This window comes from Phacochoerus africanus, chromosome 5 (genome assembly GCF_016906955.1).
Source record: "Phacochoerus africanus isolate WHEZ1 chromosome 5, ROS_Pafr_v1, whole genome shotgun sequence".
In the NCBI taxonomy this organism is placed as follows: domain Eukaryota; kingdom Metazoa; phylum Chordata; class Mammalia; order Artiodactyla; family Suidae; genus Phacochoerus; species Phacochoerus africanus.
Genome location: NC_062548.1, coordinates 2,222,324 through 2,243,115, shown reverse-complemented (window position 1 = coordinate 2,243,115; position 20,792 = coordinate 2,222,324). Strand labels below are relative to the sequence as shown.

Here is a 20,792-nt window from a genome sequence, read left to right as displayed (position 1 = left end):
GTCCACGCCAGGAGGACCCAGGAAGCAGCTCTGCCTCTTCGCAGCCCGGCTCCCTGGGGCCCTCAGGTTCTCTCTCGGCCACGAGGACTGGGGTCCCACTGCGGCTGCCTTCGTCACGTCAGCTCACAAGCCACACTGTCAATCTGTCTGCACTAGATGCTTCCCAACGAGTCCTAAACACCCTGCTGCTTAGAGCTGCCTGGACTTGACATCACGCTGGCGAATTTAAAAACGACTTTGCTTAAATATCCCTCAGGAGTTTTGGTTTTTTTTTTTTTTTTGGTTTTTAGGGCCGCACCCGCAGCATATGGAGGTTCTCAGGCTACGGATCCAATCAGAGGCGCAGCTGCCAGTCTACACCACAGCCATACCAGCTTGTTAACCTACTGAGCAAGGCCAAGGATCAAACCCACACCCTCACGGATGCTAGTCCATTCGTTTCCGCTGCGCCACAACGGGAACTGGAGGAGTCATGCATTTAGAAAACAGTGACCTGGCCACCCTGACCACTCAGTCTTCCACGGCAGCCAATCAGCAGGTGGAAGCAGTTCCCTGTGAGTCCAGAGGAAACCGCGAACCTTCCTGGGCCTGCTCCCACCCAGCAAGGGGCAAAGGGACAACCGGCCAGCACCTCCCTTCTTCCCACAGCAGCCTGAGCGACAGGGCGGGGAGCTCACCCCAGAAGTGGTCCACTTTGGTCTGCTCACGGATCAGAGACTCGTCCAGCACAGGAGGCCGCAGACAGGCCTCGCCCTGCACGGCGCCGGCGCCGCTCTGGCTGGCAGCCGAGGACAGGCCCTTCCTCGAGGTGTGGTTCAGGGTAAGGGCCAGCCTGCCTGCACTTCCGCGCTGTTTCGTTACTCTGAAGAGAAAGCAGTAAGGAACTAGTTTATAGACTTTGGTAAATACAAGACGACGACTCGGAGTTCCCGTCGTGGCGCAGTGGAAACGAATCTGACTAGGAACCATGAGGTTGCAGGTTCGATCCCTGGCCTCGCTCAGTGGGTCGGGGATCCGGCGTTGCCGTGAGCTGTGGTGTAGGCCAGCAGCTGTAGCTCCAATTGGACCCCTAGCCTGGGAACCTCCACATAATGGAGCTGCAGCCCTGAAAAGCAAAAGGAAAGAAGAAAAAAAAGGGGACCTAAATTTAAAAACGGTCTGACTTACAGTGAGGCTCTCTCGCCCCATTTACCAGCTGCTGCACACCCACGCGTGCCTGGCACTGCCCCCCAGTCACTGGCCAAGGCGGGACTGCAGCAATTTCAGCAAGGACAGCCCGTGCCCCGTGCCCCTTTCTGCACGGAACCCACCACCACGATGGAGGCCAAGCCCTCGCAGCCCACTGCTAAGGGTCCCTGGCGCGGTCAGGAGGGGCCGGGGGGCCGGGGAGCCAGAAGACCATTCCTTCCGAGGGACCGAGCGGTGGGCAGGGAGCAGGGACAGGAAGCCAGCCTGTTGTCACAGCTGGACCTCTATGAACCCCCTGAAGAGGGAGCTCCAAGGTCAAGGTCCGAGCGCCTCACTCTCTCAACAAACCCGCAGGTGCCGCGGGACACGCTGGGTGCGAGCATGAACCAGCGGCCAGAAGGCTCCACTCCAGACGCCAGCGCCCGGCCTCGCTCCCTCCCCCTCGACGGCCACCGCCCCGATCCTGAGACGAGCCCGCAGGCTGGAAACGCCTCGCTCCCGTGAGCACCGCCGAAGGAGAGCCGCCCCCTCGCTCTTTCTCTCCCAGAGGCAGTGAGGTCGTGTGCACGGCTGCTCCTTCTCGGGTTCACAGGAGAGGGCCACGGAGAGCTCGGGAGTCACGCGAACAGGACGAGCGTAAAGGGAGCAAACGCCTCCGCGGCACACGTGTGTCTGTCCGCTCCCCCGGCTTTCGATCAGCGACCTCTGGCACCAACGGCACCGAGCCCGACGGCAGGGCCGAGAGCCAGGAGGGCCCGCCACGGGCACGAGCCATGAGCTCTGGCCCACATTCCCCGAGTCCTCGCCCCTTGAGACGCTGGGCCTGAGCGGAGAACAGGCAAACCGCCAGTGTCAGCCGACCCGCACCTCCTCGCCCTGGGCTGGGGCTCACGCAGCGCAAAGCCCGACGGGGTCCACACGCAGGTTTGGCTTGAGCTGAGCTGGCATGCATGTGACAAGGAAGGAGGCAGCGCTCACCTGGCCGCCCTGTCCCCCGCTGCTGCCACCGCCGGGCCGTCCTCGGCGGCATGTGCCGTGGTGACCAGGCGCAAGCTGCGGCGGGACATTCTTGGAGAATCAAACACAGGATCCAATTTGTGCTCAGTCTCGAAATCCAGAGCATCAGAAGAATAACTTGAACTAGAAGGAAAAAAACTGGTCAGAGAAAACCACCACTTAGAGCCCCCTTTTAAAAACAAACTGAACAAACAAGGAACAGGATATGCCATCTGTCATGAATTTCTGCAAACAGCCATTACGCCGGGAAGCCTTTTCTTTTTTTTTAGGATGTTCATTTTTCTATTAGAGTTGATTGACAGTGTTCTGTCCATTTCGGCTGGACAGCAAAGTGACCCCGTCATATACATACGTCCTTTTTCTCACATTCTCCTCCATCGGGCTCCATCCCCGGTGACCGGGTCCAGCTCCCTGTGCCATACAGCAGGACCTCAACGCGTACCCACTCCAAATGCAGGAGTTGGCACCCACCAAGCCCAGACTCCCAGCGCGAGGCCTTCTCTCCAAAGGAGAAGCACGCAGGCACCAACACAGTCAACAGGTGACGCTCATGTGACGGGAATCCCGGCCACCTGGTGCCCAAGTCTAGCACTGGCCCGGCACTGCCCCAGGACGTGATCAACTCACAGGAATCTGTACCGCGGGAATCAGGCCAACATTAAAAAGGCAGAACCGGGAGTTCCCGTTGTGGTGCAGTGGTTAACCAATCCAACTAGGAACCCTGAGGTTGCGGGTTCGATCCCTGGCCTCGCTCAGTTGGTTAAGGATCTGGCGCTGCCGTGAGCTGTGCTGTAGGTCGCAGATGTGGCTCGGATCTGGTGTGGCTGTGGCGGAGGCTGGCAGCTGTAGCTCTACTTTGACCCCTAGCCTGGGAAGCTTCATATGCCGCAGGTGCAGCCCCAGAAAAAGACAAAAAACAAAACAAAACAAAAAGTCAGAACCGTTTACTAGTTGACACTGCCTGCTAAAGCAGCTAATGAGACAGCGACCACTACGCAGCATTAATTCGCTCTCCCAGGAAGTACCTGAACAGATGCACGTGAGGAGAAAAGCCAAAGGCAAGGGACGGAGCCACCAACGCTGCCGCGTGTCCAACTCGCCGTAAAGTCAGAGACGAGTACAAGAAAAGCCACTTTAGGAGTTCCCGCTGTGGCACAGCAGGTTAAGGATTTGGTGTGGCCACAGCTGTGGCAGAGGTCACAGCTTCGGCTTGGATCCACTACCCAGCCCAGGAATTTCCATACGCCGTGGCTGCAGCTGAAAAGCGGGAAATAAGCCACTTCCGTTCCCTTCCATGTAATTATCTTCAACCCAAACACGCATCCCTCTTTGCTGTCAGCAAGTTTTCCAAATCAAGAAACGGCACTTGATGAATTCCTTTGTGGCTCAGCAGGTTAAGGATCTGGCGTTGGCACTGCCGTGGCCCGGATTTGATCCCGGCCCCAAAACTTCCACATGCCTTGGGCACCACCGCACACAAGAAGAAAGAGCAGTCTAGGAGTTCCCGTCGTGGCCCAGTGGTTAACGAATCCGACTAGGAACCAAGAGATTGCAGGGTCAATCCCTGGCCTCGCTCCATGGGTTAAGGATCCGGCGTGGCCGTGAGCTGTGGTGTGGGCTGCAGACACGGCTTGGATTTGGCATGGCTGTGGCTGTGGTGTAGGCCGGCAGCTGCAGCTCTGACTTAACCCCTAGCCTGGGAACCTCTGTGCCACACACGTGGCCCTAAAAAGCAAAAAAAAAACAAAAACAAAAAACAAAAAACCCCAAAACAAAAAACAGTCCACTGGGTGGGGAGACCGAGTGCCACTAAGTGGGGAGGCCGAGTGTGGGTTTATCATCACTAGTCTCTCAACTTTCACACCATCTGACACCTTCCACAGTAGAAAAAAATCGTAAAGGTATCGAATGACCAGGACACTGGTGGACCCTTTCCAGGTCTGGCCACACTGCTGGATCCTTACCCGCTGCGCTGCGAGAGAGCTCCCTGCAGACCTTTAAACACAAGCAGTGTCACCATGGAAAGTGTGACACCACCTAAACTGAGTAAAAACTCAATCACTCAACGTGAGCGCTGTCTCACGCCGTTAGGTATTTTGCTTAAAATACCTTCCCGCTTGCCTCAGGCTTTGACTTCACTTTTACCCTTTAGAAGACAAGCGACTGATGAGACTGCTGCGACCACTTTCCTCGTGAGCTGGAAGCAGCATCTTCACAGGCACGCAAGAGATGCTCCAACCACCAGGCAGTCTCTCAGCGACCCCGTGACCCTTCTGCCTCTGGGCAATTTTGTAAAACTAAAGTTTCCTTCCCATCATCCTTTCTGCTGCAGAGGCAAAGAGCGAGTCAACTTTAAGGCTCAATGGTTGCGCCGCAGCGTCGCATAGAACCTGTGTAACAGCAGAACTTCACGTCGCATGACAGGAGGCACAGTCTTGAAACCCCGGGCTTTGCTGATGACGCCTTCTCTCCAAGGCAAGTCACTTTCCAGGGTATTACGGTTAACTTTAAAACACGCACAATGAGGAGTTCCCGTTGTGGCGCAGTGGTTAACGAATCCGACTAGGAACCACGAGGTCGTGGGTTCGATCCCTGGCCTTGCTCAGTGAGTGAAGGATCCAGCCTTGCCGTGAGCCGTGGTGTAGGGTACAGACGCGGCTTAGATCCCGCATGGCTGTGGCTCTGGCGCAGGCCGGCGGCTGCAGCTCCGATTCGACCCCTAGCCTGGGAACCTCCATATGCTGCGGGAGCGGCCCTAGAAAAGGCAAGAAGACAACAAAATAAAATAAAATACGCACAATTAACATAAATCACAAAGCCCTACTGAAACCGAGATGCATTCCCGAGGTGGAGTCTGCGACGGGAACTCATCTGCGGGGACGAACCCCTGGGTCATCAGAGACACCTGGTTTTCAAAACGGCCTCGCAGTTTCCACATCGCCTTGGCCGCTTCGTAAAGCCACAGCAGAACGTGAAGTTCACGGACAGCTTCGCTTTCAGCGCAGAGAAGCCAGGCCCCAGCACTGCAGCAGCCAGAGGAACCCGCGGGCGCAGCTCACCTGAGTGCATACGTGTAGCCAGTGTTCTCGGGCACGCACTGGGGAGGGCTGTACATGTGGAGCCGAGAAAAGTCCATGGTCACAGGCTCACATCATACTGCAGAGGCGGGAAAAGCAAGGCGGCTGTTAAACAAAAGGCTGGAACACACCTGTGTGGAGCCCTGTCTGCGGGGGCCGGCCTGACGCACAGGCGGACCAAGGGGTCACCGTCAGCCCTTTAATCAAACAAGACCAGGAGAGCAGGGTTTTCTTGGGGGGGGGGCGCTTTTGAATTTTTTCTCTTTTGGCCACCCCGAGGCCCAGGGAGCTCCCGGGCCAGGCATCAGATCCGAGCCGCAGCTGCAGCTCCCCGGTGCCGGGCAGGCAGCAGGCCCGCGGCCCAGCGCTCCCGAGGCCCTGCCGCCCCTGCGGCGCCACGGCGGGAGCATCGCGGGAGGAGTAGCCGATGAGCTGAAGGTACTGTTGATACTTTCGTTTTTCCCCAAAGGAAAACAAAGATTATTTTTAAATTGAAAAGTTTTGGGCACACTGTTTTTCAGGCTGTCATCTAGATTTCTTGGAATGACTCCAACTTTCCTCCGGCTAAAAATACTTACACAAACACTCCCCCAAAAGCGCACGTCCTCATGAGTCACAACCTGCTCCCCAAAGATCAGGGAAGAGAAGCCACGACAAAAATATTCCGGTAGAGATGACTGCTTCCAGTAAAAGCCGAAAGTATTTAAATTCACCCCGTGCTTCCTGAAACCACCCATTCTTTTAAAAATTAACTACCCACAGAAATAAAAACTATTGCCTATGTGTAAAAATATTGGGGGGAGTTTCCGTCATGGAGCATCAGAAATGAAACCAACTAGGAACCATGAGGTTGCAGGTTTGATCCCTGGCCTCGCTCCATGGGTTAAGGATCCGGCATTACCATGAGGTGGGGTGTAGGCTGCAGATGTGGCTCGGATCCCCGAGTTGCTGTGGCTGTGGTGCAGGCCAGGTGGCTAGAGCTCCGATTAGACCTCTAGCCTGGGAACCTCCATATGCCATGGGTGTGGCACTAAAAAAGCAGAAAAGAATAGAAAAGTAAAAAATAAATGTTGGAATTCCCATTGTGGCTCAGCAGGTTACAAACCCGACTATCATAAGGATGCGGGTTCGATCCCTGGCCTCGCTCAGTGGGTTGAGGATCCGGCATTGCCGTGAGCTGGGGTGCAGGTCGCAGACGCCTCTCGGATTCCCCGTTGCTGTGGCTGCGGTGCAGGCTGGCAGCGGAAGCTCTGATTCGACTTCCATGTGCCACAGGTGTGCTCCTTCGAAACAAAGAAAGAAAACCAACCAACCTGCTGTGCTACTTTCAGTTCTGCTCAGCTCTTGTGGCGACCCTGGCCCCCCAGCGCAGGTCAGCACTCATTTAACAAGTAGGATTCACCCCGTGAAGAGCTGTTTAAGTCTCTCGCTGCGAATAAAATTACCGTGACTGTTCAACCCACGTACTGATTCCGTACCTGTGCCCTTGGTCTACTCCCGCCAGCCTGGGGCCCACGTTCAACCACACAGACTCTGCAGGACAGAACACGAGGGCGGCCCCAGAGCCGGCCCTGAGCTTCCTTCCCGCCAACGCCACACAGCTCGGCCCCTCCCGGCTCCAGCGGGGCCTCTGCAGAACCGAGCCACACCCCGGCGGCAGCGTAATAATGCTTCTGACTGTGCTAATGTTGGCTAACAACTCGCTAAGCAACCAGAACAACACCAACCCCCACTGCTGCTCATCCTCCAGAGCGGCCGACGGCTGAAAGCGCCCATTAGCTACGGACGAGCAAAACCCAAACTTCCTGCCCTCAGTGCCAAAGGCCACGTTCACGCCGTGTCCCTCTTCCCCACGTCCACGCCGTGTTTTACTCTGCCTGCATTTCTGACCATTAATCAGCCCCCAGTGAGAGCTGTTATAATTGCTGCTGCTTTCTGCCAACTCCTCCACACGTGCTAGGCGGTGCGTCCTTAGAGAACTGGGTATTTTCTGGGTGGCTGAGTGCCATAAACAAGTGACAGGTGCCCCAGAGCCAAGTCCTTCAGCTTTTAACTTCAACCTCACGACTGGACCAGACGCATCGGAGCATCCGGCTGAGAAGAGGGACGGAGGCCTCCAGCTCTGCCCACCAGCTGACCGCCCCAGGCCGACATCTAGCACAGAGCAGGCGGCAAGCTCTGTGATCAGGGTGGGGCCACCGGCAAGGCCGCTGAGGGACTGAAGGCGGCCCAGCGAGGACTCAGCACAGAAGAGGCAGTGAGAGCCTGGTGAGGAGAAGAGACGCAAGAGCGTGCAGCCTTTTCCTTTTATGTTTATATGATTTTTTTAAATACTTACGAACTCTCAATTTTGCGGGGGAGGACCGCAGGTGCAGCATGTGGAGGTTCTCAGGCCAGGGGTCAAATGGGATCCCGGCCTCGTCTGCGACCTAGATAGCAGCTCCCGGCCACGCTGGGTCCTGAACCCACTGAGAGAGGCCAGAGATCAAAGCTGTGTCCTCATGGAGAGGACTCAGGTTCGTAACCTGCTGAGCCACAGCAGGAACTCTACTTCCTAAGGTTTTAATTGAGGTACAGTTGATTTGCACTGCCTCAGGCAGACAGCAAAGTGACTCCGCGCACACACACACAGTCTCTTCACCCTTTTGCAGTAAGTTACTACCAGACAGGGAATACAGCTCCCTGTACTATCCAGTAGGTCCTTGTTTATCTATTACAGCCTTTTTATTTTAAAAAGTCACGTTAGTATATTCTCACACTTTTATCTACCTGAAAGGGAGGTATCGGTTTCTTTTTATTTTTTGTCTTTTGTGTTTTTAGGGCCGCTCCTATGGCACATGGAGGTTCCCAGGCAAGGGGTCGAATCGGAGCTGCAGCCGCCAGCCTACACCACAGCCACAGCCACGCGGGATCCGAGCCACGTTCTGCGACCTACACCACAGCTCACGGCCACACCGGATCCTCAACCCACGGAGCGAGGCCAGGGATCGAACCCGCAACCTCATGGTTCCTGGTCAGATTCATTTCCACCATGCCAGGATGGGAACACCTCGGTTCATTTCCAATGCATAAGAAACAATTTTCAAACGCTGTCAGAGCTGCAGGACCAGCTATCGCCACCCTGTCCAACCCAGTTCTTCCAGGCAGTGAGAGACAGCCGTGTGGCGCCGTCCCAGTCAGGCTTAAGGGAGAAACACTGCGCCCCAACCGCCAAAGACGTTTACCAAACCACGCCCGCTCTGAGCACCACCTCGCTCGGCCAGAACGGCCTCTCAACAAGCCCCCACACAGCAAATGCTGGAGCGGGCGTGGAGAGAAGGGAGCCCTCGGCACTGCTGGTGGGAGCCTAAGCTGGTGCCACCACTGCGGAGAAGCGCATGGCGGTCCCTTAGAAAACTACATGGAGAACTACCACGGCGTTCCCGTTGCGGCGCAGCGGAAACGAATCCGACTAGGAACCACGAGGTGGCGGGTTTGACCCCTGGCCTTGCTCCGTGGGTTAAGGATCCGGCGTTACCGTGAGCTGTGGTGCAGGTCGCAGACACAGCTTGGATCTGGCGTGGCTGTGGCTGTGGTGCAGGCCGGCAGCAACAGCTCAGATTAGACTCCTAGCCTGGGACCCTCCACGTGCCACGTGTGCGGCCCTAAAAAGACAAAACGACAAAAAAAAAAGAACTACCACCATGTGACCAGCAACCCACTCTTGGGCATAGTTCCAGACAAAACTCCTTGAAAAAGACACATGCACCTATACATACGTTCAGTGCAGCGCTACTCACAACAGCCAAGACATGGAAACAACCCAAATGTCCATCGACAGATGAACGGCTTAGGAAGATGTGGTACACGTACACAGTGGAATACTACTCAGCCATAAAAAAGAACTAACTAATGCCATTTGCAGCAACATGGATGGAACGAGAGACTCTCGTACTGAGTGAAGTGAATCAGATAGAGAAAGACAAACGCCATATGATATCACTGATGTCACTTACACGTGGAATCTAACATACAGCCCAAATGAACCTTTCCATAGAAAAAAAGGCACGGACTTGGCGAACAGACCTGTGGTTGGCGAGGGGAGGAGGTGGGAAGGACGTGGGGTCTGGGGTTCACAGACGCAAACTGCAGCATCTGGAGTGGAGAAGCACGGCGGTCCCGCCGTAGAGCACAGGCAACCAGGTCTAGTCCCTTGGGATGGAGCAGGATGGAGGCGGTGTGGGAACGAGAACAGATGTGCGTGACTGGGGCACCCAGCTGTGCAGCATAAACCGACACAACACTGCAAGTCGACTACAACGGAAACGATAAAACCATTAAGAAGGGAAACTCAACTTCTTGTCTCAAGAGGCAGCGAATGACCGTCAGTCCGGTTTCCCATCACAGGCCAGACGGGTGCCAGCAGGGAGAGGGAGCGAAGCCCCACAGGGCAGCAGACGCAGGCCGAGCGCCGGACACGGGGCGCGCAGACTTCCGGCCACAGGCTGAGGAGCCCAGTGACCCCGCTGCCAAGGCAGCGGCGGTGTGGACGGGCCCGAACTCGAAGGACCACCAGGCAGCGGCGGGGCTCGGGAGGCAAGGGAGGCGGAGACGGTGGGGGGAGAGGTCGGGCCCGGGTGGCTTCCTGCTCATTCACTCGCCCTCCACGACCACGGACACGTACGCTGCTCGCCACCGACACGCGTGAGCGCCGAAAACTACGGGCAGAACCCAGCCCGTGTGCTCAGATCCCCGGCCCAGGTAACTGCTGCTTTGGCCGATGCCCCGCAGCCCAGAAAACCACCTCTCCAAGCAGACCCTCGGCACGCAGGCGGGTGCAGGGGCCACGGGAGCCGCGACTCCAACGGGCCAGGGAGGGATGGCCCGTGCCTCGGCGACGGCTGCTGTGGGCACAGCCTCAGAGGCAGCGGGCATCTCACCAGAACGGACTCCGCCACGCCCGCCCGCCCCTCAGCAGCCGGCTCCCCCCGCTGCCGCGGGCTCCCCGCCGTCTCCCGGAACACACCAGGCTCTGGGCCAGAACGCCTTCATCCTAGGTCCTCTCCTAGACGAGGAGCGTTAGATCAAAGCACAGGATGAAATAAGATGCAATGAAGGAAAAAAGGGGAATCAAACGAACCAGCGCGGGTAAAGCAGCGCCTGACACGTGACCAACACCCAGAAGTTAGCTTTACTTATTCTGCGGAATCAAGCTGCACAGCCTACATTTTAAATGTTTCCTCCTGAGCCGGCAGGCTCTGAGGTGGAAGCCTCACTCCCCGCAGCCTGAACACAAGACAAAGTCCACCAGCAGCTCGGATGACTGCACCGTGGAGCCGGCAGGTTACACCACCAGCTCCCGGCTTATCAGGACGCCTAACAGCAAGATGCAATCGTGACACCAGTTCCAGCGACAACCGCGCACAAGTGCTTCGAATTTTCAAAATGCGGTTCCAGGCTCCGTTCACACCACTGCTCAGTGAAGCCCACGCGTGACACCAGAGCCTCCTGCCTGCAACACGGCCTGAAGGCGGCCTCAGTCAACGACCCAAGGCAGATCTGATTTGCTCGTCGAATCTAAGCAGTGTCGAAAGGAAGTGAAAAAATGGATTGAAAACGTTTCCAATGGCATCCGAAAATCGCGGACAGACTCCAAAGGCAACACTTTGCAGTGAGTGGGCTCACAGCAAGCAGGCGCCCTGTCCAGGCTTCATTGTCCGCATCCTTCCAGGCCCTGCCAGGCCACGCCTTCCCCTCCCAGTGCTCTCACCCCTCACAGGCCGGAGGCTCCTGAGGGCCCCGGGCTGCACCGCGCAGCCCCCTCGTCCCCAGAAAAGAACGCTCTTCGGGGTGCACGGCTTTCAGCTTTGAGCGCCAGTCCCAACAGGGAAAAGCCCTCACCTTAGCAGACGGCGGGCCAAGGGGGACCGCTTCCAGGGGAAAAGGAAGCGCCATGGCCCCATCACCCAAGTGTCTCCTCTCATCTGGCCTTTGCCAGTGGCTGAGACACCTATGCCAGCAAGCACAGGCTGGAGAGGGGCGCCTCTGCAGAGGCTGCAAACTTTGGCTTCAAAGCTAAGCCGTTAAGTAAGTATCTCTACAAACACGCAGACCCCGTGTAGCAGGGTTTTAAAGTCTCAGCCCCGCTGGTCTCTCCCGCCGTGGTCCCGACCCCCCGAGGACACGCTGCCCGGACGTTTCCATCACACCGTGGGAGGAGCCCTACAGCTGGGCTTGCTCTCAAATGCTTTGGTCAAAAACGGGTGTTAGTTCCAAGGCCACCCAGAACTTAAATCCCCGTTCCTCAGAACTGGAACAATCCAATAACAAACTGGAAAAGGTGCCTGAAAAATACCAAAAACCACAAGTCACGCAGGGGTGAAGACAGAGCCTGCGGCGAACGGCAGACCCAAAGGAGCAGGAGAAAACTGAAGTGAGCCAGCACGTCATGGTGTCCTAGGAAATGCGACCCGTTCTAATGAAAATCTAGAAAAAGGGAAGCTCCGCAAACGGGTGGCCGCATCCTTCTCGTCACCCCACGTCCCCAGCACCCTCATCTAGCACGCGAGTGCGTTTCCACGCACAACGCGCGAGGCCACCCATCTCCTGACGGGCTCGGTGTTCCCATCTCCTGACGGGCCGCGCAGGAAAAGGCTGAGACGGCCAACGCAGCTCTCCCAGAGAGGCCCTCGCCAGCCACCGGCACAGACCGACCTGTCGCCCCCTCTGAGGACGCCCTACCCCCAACGACTACTCTGGCGAGCAGCCCGCCCACAGCAAGACAGCCGAGCGGGGACGGCTCCGGCTCCGGCGAGCGCCTCCCTCTCCCTCCGGGCACCGCGCCCGACGCGCCATCTGCCACAAGGGCCGCCTCCAGAGGGACCCTGAGCTGACAGCTGGTGCTCTGACGGAACCCCGCGGGCCCACAGTGGCCCCTCAAAGCCACACACGCAGCCTAGCCCCACCCTCACCCATCCTTCCTCACCTGGGCGCCCGCGCAGTCAGGCGATCCTCATCGGGCACCTTGCAGAGCATTTCAGAACTAAAATTGCGAGGCACCCTTCAAAAATCAGCACCAGGAGCTTCCTGATGGCTCAGGGGGTTAAAGATCTCGCATGGTCACTGCTACGGCTCCAGTTATAGCTGAGGCGAGGGTTCGATCCCTGGCCTGGAACTTCCACATGCTGTAGGTGCAGCCAAAAGACAAGCAAAAAACCTAGCACTCATTATCACCTTAACATAATTATTCTGCTCAGACTTAATACGGTTAAACATAGATAGTGCAAAGACTTCATTTTTTTTAAATAAGATCTTTTCTTAGGGCTGCACCCGCAGCATATGGAGGTTCCCAGGCTAGGAGTCTAATCCGAGCCACAGCTGCCGGCCTAGGCCACAGCCACGGCCACAGCCACGCCAGATCCGAGCCACGTCTGCGACCTACACCACAGCCCACGGCAACGCCAGGTCCTCCACCCACGGAGCGAGGCCGGGGATCGAGCCCACAACCTCATGGCTCCTAGTCGGATCCGTTTCCGCTGCGCCACAGGGGGACTCCAGCAAAGACTTTAAAAACTAGCTGTTTTTTGCCTGCAGAGTAAAAACGTCATGAGCTGGGTTAGAAATGACTCTTCTCCAATGTCCACTGTCATCACACCCGACAGGACAGACAGGAAGCGGCATCCCACACCTGCTGTCGTTTTACGGAAGCAAAATACTGTTGATGAAAAACTATGATTCACACTAAGAATCCCTAAAAATGAACTGACTGTTTAAGATAAGTCAGCAAATCAGAAACAAAAGATGGTAATCTAAAACGTTTGAAAGGACGTTGTGGAAGGCTGCGTGGTATGTGTACACGTGAATATGTTGGAAAGGCTTCTAGAAAGGCACCACACTAAACTTAATGATAAATTACAGAGAATGGGACTTCTACTTTGCAGTTGCTGCTTGAAGGTTTTTTACAAGAACGGGTCTTGGTCTTAAAAATGTAAACAATCAACCCAGTAACTACTATTTTCAAAAAGAAGAAAACCACCGGTCTTCCTTTGTGAAGTGGGGTAGGGCGGCCAGAGCCGCCGGGTCCCATCCAGGTTCCTCCGCGAGCTCCGCTGAGAACGCGCGGTTCCGCTGCTCGACTACACCTGGCACCTGCCCCTCAGGGCGGCTGGGGGATGCGGGGAGTGCCCACACCTAACCTGCCCGTGCCGCCCGGGCCTCAACGCGAGCCGTCATCACCAGCAGCAGCTCCAGCCTGAGAGAGAGTTTCCAGCCAAGATCCGAGGCTTCTCTCCTTTTTTTGGAAATGAGGACACAGGATGGGTGTGTTTGCATAGTAGCTGAGTTTGGGGGGAGGTGATTTCTCCCACGTGCAGAAGCACCACCACGGCTTACGCCTCTCGGGGGTGAGGGCTTGAGAGCCTCCCACCATGGCACTTGCGTGGTGTCCGGGAAGGGCCCCAAGTCAAAGGCTCCCTTTGGACGCACGCCTGTACCGGGTCTTTCTTCTAAGGACACAGAAACATCGACGGCACAGGTGTAGGGCCTGCATCTCAGCCGGAGCAGGGCGCACACCTCCGGGCGCCTCCGGGGCAGAGCCGGTGCGATTCCTGCCCCATCCGACCGCGCCCCTCCGTGTCTCCTCTCCTGCAGGGGTGTCTTCTTCTCACTGAAGTATGGGACACGCACCCGAGTTCTGCACTCACGCCGGGGACAAAGGGATGGGCCTGGCACGGACTCTACTGCTCCCGCGGCCCCGCCTTTGACCTTCCCCGTCATTGCTAATTCCCTCACCCTCCACGGTTCCTCCGCGGGCGGGCATGGGACTTACGCCCTGCTGAGTTTCTGCCCGGATCACCCACAAGGATAGAACCTTCACACGGCCGATCACCGTCAGCCCGCGCGCCGCTGCAGAACCGAGGCGCCCTCCTAACAGCGCGTCTCCAGCACCCCGACTCCCGCCCCTCTCTCCGTCTGGCCTCCTCAAGCCAGGAAACTGCCAGAACGGACCAGCGACAAAGACCAGCGACCCTCTCCCTCCCTCCAGATCCCAGCAGGCACCCAGCACGCAGAGCAGACCCAAGAGGATGAGCACACAGGGCCCCACGACCCTTCTCCCACCATCCCCGCGGCAGCTGCGCTGAGACCCTGGCCTCGGGCCCCGCCCCGTGTACACGCGGCTGCCACCTCCTCCCTTGCCTTCTGCCTCCCCATTCCCTGGCAACCGTGGTCCCCCTCCACCCCAACTGCCCCCAGCTAACTTCCTGCTCATCCTTAGGCTACAGCTGAGCCACCACCTCCAGGAAGCCCCCCACAGCCAGGTTAGATATGCCCACGTTCGTGCTCCCGGGAATTCACCATCTAACAGGAGCTGTGACGTTTATTATCAGCGAGCCTCTCTCTCCGAGGGTAGGAGCTATCCCCGAACTTCACAACCAGTGAGCATCTTGTAGATGCCCCCACAAGTTCCCAGGCCAGGGATCGGACCCGTGCCGCAGCTGTGACCCGCGCCAAGGCCATATCTGTAACCCATTGTGCCACGGGGGACGTCCAGCCATCGTGCTGCTTGCCCTCGCCCTGAACCCACTCCTCCCGCATCTCGCTCCGTCCACGTCCGTCTGCGCCCTGGAGAAAGCACAGCCCAGGCACTAGATGATGAATTCGCGAACAGCAGCAAGGGCCTCCTTACTGCTCCTCCTAATGGACCGGAGGCTCTGCTTAGGTTTCCTCATCTAATCAGAACAGGGGTGTCAACTCTGTTTCACTTCCAACTGTAACTGGGGACAGCAATTGGAAACAATCACAGGATTTTATTTCCACTATACACGTAAACAGTTAACCCGCACCATCCTGCAATCTCCCTTTTAACGCTTCGTCCTCCGGAAGGTGAGATACAAGGCTAAAGCGTGAGTGCCTTCCAGCACCGAAAGCGCTTGTAACACAAATACCTGGAAATCTTTAAACTGACCTGTTGTTCACACTGCAGATACAGCTACCATCTTGCAATAATTTTCATTAAAGATCAAAGTAGGAGTTCCCATCGTGGTTTAGCGGTTAGTGAACCTGACTAGCATCCATGAAGACGCAGGTTCGATCCCTGGCCTTGCTCAATGGGTTAAAGATCCGATGTTGCCGTGAACTGTGGTTGCAGTGTGTGTGTGTGTGTGTGTGTGTGTGTGTGTGTGTGTGTTGCAAACACAGCTCGGATCCCACGCGGCCGTGGCTGTGACATTGACCAAGAGCTACAGCTCTGATTTGACCCCTAGCCTGGGAACCTCCATATGCCATGGGTGCGGCCCTAAAAAGCAAAAAAAAAAGATCAAAGTAAACAGAATGACTAAGACCAAGCAACTAGGCAAAGCACTGCTTTGTTCTCAAGCCCCAGGAGTCCCCAGGAGACGCCTCATCCCACGGGGACTCACTGACCGACACCCGATCGCTCCGACGCCACTCAGGTCTGGGACCTGCAGTTTACTCGGCAGACGCCTACAACCACCTGCTCCGTGGCTCTTATTTCCTGAACCAAGACTCGCAGCAAAGGACGGTTCGCTGAGTGCCCCTGGGCAACTGAATGAAAACCAATGCGCTCGAGCGACACGCATGCTCGCGGGTACTGTTCAAACTGCAAAACCGACGGACGCATCACAGAGGTCGCTTAACGAAGCACCCACTTCCTGCACTGCACGCGGTCCCAAGGGCAACATCACGGCCTATATCTTTGAATCTGTCAATCCTAAATTTATTTTGGCCCTGGCCCAAGGGAAGCAAAGAGTTTCAAATGCAGGTGCAGCAGGTTTAGTCTCTTTCTATCTGGAACTCAAGTGGGGAAAGTGGCCAGAGAGCGTGAGTCCCAAGGTCAGGAAGCAAAGGGGAGAAGAAAGAAGGTGTTTTCAATCCTCCAAATGACACCGCGACCCCCCCGCAGGAGGCCCAGAGCACGGCTGCCCGCTGCCGTCGCGACACGGGCGCTGGGCCACCGTCCCCGTCCGCAGACTCCAAGGCGGATGCCACTACATCGTGTGCTCAGGCCACTTCGCCCGAGTCAGGAGGGGCCTGAGAAATGCCCTTCCGGTCCCTGGGCACCTCACCTTGAAATACCGAAGGAGGGCTTCCTCCCATCACCTCCCTACCAAAGTGTCCAGCATCCATTGCAAGGAAGAGAAAACAAAAGTAAGAAAGGCCGAAACTGGAAAGTAAAGGGACGAACGAAAACCGACGTAGGCCAGAAAAACTGGATTCATAAGCTTATACTCATAAGCTGTCAAAGGAGGAAGCCCGGGAGACAGCCCAGCTTGCATCATGGAGCCCTGAAGCCGTGAGATGGAAGCGAGGGTGCAGAATGAACCAAAACACAGTACCAGTTATGGAGAAAATCTGTTTTGCTTCTTTTTTTAGGGCTCCACCCGCAGCACACGGCAGCTCCCAGGCTAGGGGTCGAATCGGAGCTCTAGCCGCCGGGCTACACCACAGCCACAGCAACGGGGACGAGGGCCGCGTCTGCGACCCATACCACAGCTCACGGCAACGCCGGGTCCTGAACCCACGGAGCGAGGCCAGGGATCGGACCCACGTGCTCATGGATGCCAGTGGGTTCATTAACCCCTGAGCCACGACAGGAACGCCCACGTTCATCCGTCTAAGAAGCAGTGAGGCCAAACCGCTAGAGCAGGAAGAGCAGGAGTCAAACCCAGCACACCTTCACGACGGAACAGTCAGCAGACTAGGGACCGAAGGGAACTTGCTGAGCCTGACAGAGGGCGCTTACTAAAACCCGCGTCGGCAAAAGGCGAAAAGCTTTCCTCTAAGATCAGAAGCAAGACAAGAACACGGCTTTCACCACGGCTACTCAAGGTAGTAGTAGCATTCTGGCTAGAGCGAACAGTCGAGAAAAAGAAACAGACGGCTTCCAGGCTGAAAAGGAAGAAGTAAAACTACCTCTGTTCACAGACGACCTAACCTCACATACGAAGACTTAGGAATTCACACAAACGACCTGAGCGAATAAACAAACTCAGCAAAGTTATAAAGTTGCAGGATATGAGATCAACACACAAACATAAATTGTATTTCTATTTACGAGTAATGAGTAATCTAAAAGTGAAACTAGGAAAACAATTCCGCTTACAATAGCATCAAAAAGAATAACAGGCTTGGGAATAAACTCACCCAGAAAAGCACAAGACGAGTGCAGTGAAAGCTACAGCACACCCGCGGAAAGACACGACAGTCGGGAAGACCTGGAAGGCGATGCCCGCTCCTCCTCTGGAAGGCCTGATTTTGCTAACAAGGCAATACTCCCCTGAGCACTAGCTAAATCCCAGTGGCCTTTTCGGCAAATACGGTAAGGCTAATACTTACATTCATGGCAACTGCAATGAATCCCACAAAACCAAAAACGACCTGGGAAGAGAACAAGGACTCACAATTCCACTTCCAGGATTTACTACAGAGCAGTGTGCCACAGGCCTACGGACAGCCACAAACTAACAACACAGAACGGAGACTCCAAAGCAAAGGCATACATTCAGGCAACCGCTTTCCACAGGGAGCCAAGGCTATTCCCCAGGGAAAGAGCAGCCTCTCCAACAAGCGGGGCTTGGACAGCTGGACAGCTGGACATCGGGACACCTACATGCAAGAGAATGAGGCTGCGGTTCCCCGATGGCTCAGTAGATTGGATATCTGGACTTGCCACTGCAGCAGCTCGGGTCACTGCTGTGGCCCTGGTTCAATCCCTGGCCCCAGAACTTGCGCATGCCGAGGGCACGGCCCCCCCCAAAAAAAGTTAGACCTCTTATGCCTGGGAGGGCACTATCAGTGGATGAAGAGCCAACCCCAGGAACAGAAGTGCCCACCAGTCACCTCTGATAAGGGTCGAAGATTCAGAAGATAGAAGCACTCTTATAGGAGTTCCCCTTGTGGCTCAGCAGTAATGAAACCAACTGGTCTCCACAAGGATGCAGGTTCTAATCCTGGCCTTGCTCAACGGGTTAAGGAGCCAGTATTGCTGTGAACTGTGGTACAGGCTGCAGACACAGCTCAGATCTGGCATGGTTGTGGCTGATTCGACCTCTAGCCTGGGATTTCCATATGCTGAGGGTTAGGCCTTAAAAAGAAAGAAAAAAAGAACCTTAAAACACGATGCTAAGTGAAAGAAGCTAACACAAAAGGCCACCCAGCATGTGAATCCATTTATATAAAAAAATCCAGAGCCAGAAAGGAAGCGAGCTGTGGAGGCCAGGAGCGGCGAATGCCGGGCCGTGACTGCGGGTGGGTACAGGGTCTTGGCTCAGGGTGCTGAGTTCTGCCACTAGAGAGGGGCGACGGCTGCACCGCCGTGCCCTTCCTCAACGCCAACGAACGGCACAGGCTCGGAAAGGTAGGTTTCAGGAGCTCCCGTGGTGGATGAGCCCGACCAGCGACAGTGAGGATCGGGCTCGACTCCTGGCCTCGCTCAGGGGGCTACGAATCCAGCGCGGCCCTGAGCTGTGGTGTAGGTTGCAGACGTGGCTCGGATCCGGAGGTGCTGTGGCAAAAGCCGGCGACTGTACCTCTGATTTGACCCCTAGCCTGGGAGCCTCCATATGCTGCGGCTGTGGCCCTAAAAAGACAGGAAAAAAAAGTAAAGTTCATGTTGTGCATTTTCACCACAGCTTTTAAAAAAGCACCGGGACTGACATATACCCACTACTCCAGGGAAAACAGATCATCAACACAGACCTCAGTACAGCACAGGACACCCTACCCGATGTTCTGTAATAACCGAGGAAAAACAATCTGAGACAGAACGGACACAGGTGTATGTATAACTGACCCACTTTGTTGTACACCTGGAACTAACACAACACTGTAAATCAACTATACTTCACTAAGAAATAAAAATTAAAAATATTTAAAATGTACCAAAAAATAATAAAAATTAAAAAAAAAAAAAAAAAAAAAGCACTTAGCCACTCTGCATGCATCCCCTTCCCGCCCTGGCCCCAAAAATTCTGGAGCAAAAGCAAGGGTTCTCCAGACCACAGGATAAGAAGAGCAGATCAGTTCCAGGACACCCTCCTATAAAAGGGGACAAGCCAGCATTTCCTCACAAAGGCGTTAAGGGCACACACACTCCGCCACCCAACGTCTAAGAGGAGGCAGCAGATGGGAAAGCCCTTCTTTGGGTATCTGAAAAGTCCAACAAACGGACCTCAAGACAATGACACGGCGTGATCCTCAGGGAAACCCACAGGTCCTATGAGCCCACAGGACCCACGCAGGTGCACAAGTCCGACGGACCGGCCAGGGTGCCACTCTCAGGCAAACGCGTTCAACCACGACCACCTGGCATTTCAGGAAAGGCAGTGAAGCGAGCAAAAAAATGAGGCCAGGGATGGACGCCCCTGCATTTAGAAAAAACGCGTTACTAAGTTTTAGGGGAAAACCACCACCGCCACAAACGCTCTGGGAAATTTAAAATGCGAGGACCAGAACAGAGCGCTCAAGCTTGGGGACATCTCCTAGGAAGTCGAACCAGAAGAAAAAGATGGAAAATGGGCGATCAACAGGAACGGAGAGAAAACCGCTCCAAGAGATCCCGTGCCCAAATACAACAGTATTTCCAAAGCACACAGAAAATTCCAACCCCCCAAAAAAAAAAGGCGAAAACTGTCAAAGAAAACACGTTGAGAAAATTCCCCAGAACTGACCAACCATCCCGCGTTTGCAGACTTAAGGGAGCGTCTGAACCGCCCAACGAGAGGGACGAAAATAGACCAGAACCGCTCACGTTTCGGGGCACGAGGGCGGAGCGAGGGAGCGCAGGTCGTGCTCGGCGGACCCCGCAGCAGCGGACTCGCGGCGGAGCAGGACCGCAACGTCGGGGGCCTCCCCCGGCAGCGGCGGGACCGGCGGGGGAGGGGGCCGACAGGGCGCCGAAGAAGGGCGGGGGTGGGGCTGCGCGCCTGGGCGCCGCGGCGGGTCCGGCAGGGCCGAGCCCCGCGCCAGGGCCGAGCCCCGCGCCAGCGCCGGGCGCGCGGAGGAGGAGGGGGCGGCGGGCTGCGGACGGGCAGCGGCCGTTGGCTGCTCCCGCGGGGCCCGCTACTCGGCCAGTCCCACCCCCACCCGCGGTGAGAGGCGCCCGGGCCCCACCCGGCCCGACGCGACCCCACCCGGACCCCAGCTCAAAGCTCACCTGCCTCACGCCGTCGCCGCCGCCGCCACCGCCGCCCGAGGCCTCGCCTGCGCCGCCCAGGCCCCGGAGACCGTGCCTCTGCCAGCCAATCGCGCGCCGCGTCTGGGAGCCCCGGGGACGCCCACCAATCCCGAGCGCGCCACTCGAAGCTCCTCGACCAATGCGGGGGCGGCCTTCGTAGGGGCCCAGCCAATCGCGAGCTGAGGGCGAGCTGAGGGCGAGCCGAGGGGCGGGGAAACAGGCGGGGCTCCAAGGCCGCGCGCCGCGAGAGGAGGCGTGACAAGAGAGCAGGGAGGAGGGGCCAAGGGGCGCTGGTCTCGGGGAGAGGGCGTTGCATCCAGGAGGACCCTGGTATCCGC

General features: G+C 56.5%; 1 protein-coding gene across 18 annotated transcripts in view; it reads right to left on the bottom strand.

The window, feature by feature from the left end:
• The window catches only part of SUN1 (Sad1 and UNC84 domain containing 1), a 46,148-nt gene extending 25,681 nt beyond the window's left edge, over positions 1 to 20,467 (bottom strand). For 3 of the 18 annotated variants that reach the window (XM_047779357.1, XM_047779363.1, XM_047779364.1), the window contains exons 1-4: positions 6,761 to 6,898; positions 5,265 to 5,361; positions 2,167 to 2,328; positions 678 to 862 (exon numbers count right to left, since the gene is read on the bottom strand). In XM_047779357.1, coding sequence (XP_047635313.1) covers positions 678 to 862; positions 2,167 to 2,328; positions 5,265 to 5,341 — 424 coding nt within the window. In that variant the 5' untranslated portion in view covers positions 5,342 to 5,361; positions 6,761 to 6,898. Of the gene's footprint in view, positions 1 to 677; positions 863 to 2,166; positions 2,329 to 5,264; positions 5,362 to 6,595; positions 6,617 to 6,760; positions 6,900 to 20,433 lie in introns of those variants that run through there. The other 15 variants (XM_047779365.1, XM_047779369.1, XM_047779375.1 and 12 more) reach the window with 11 other exon arrangements.
• Positions 20,468 to 20,792: the final 325 nt, after the last annotated feature.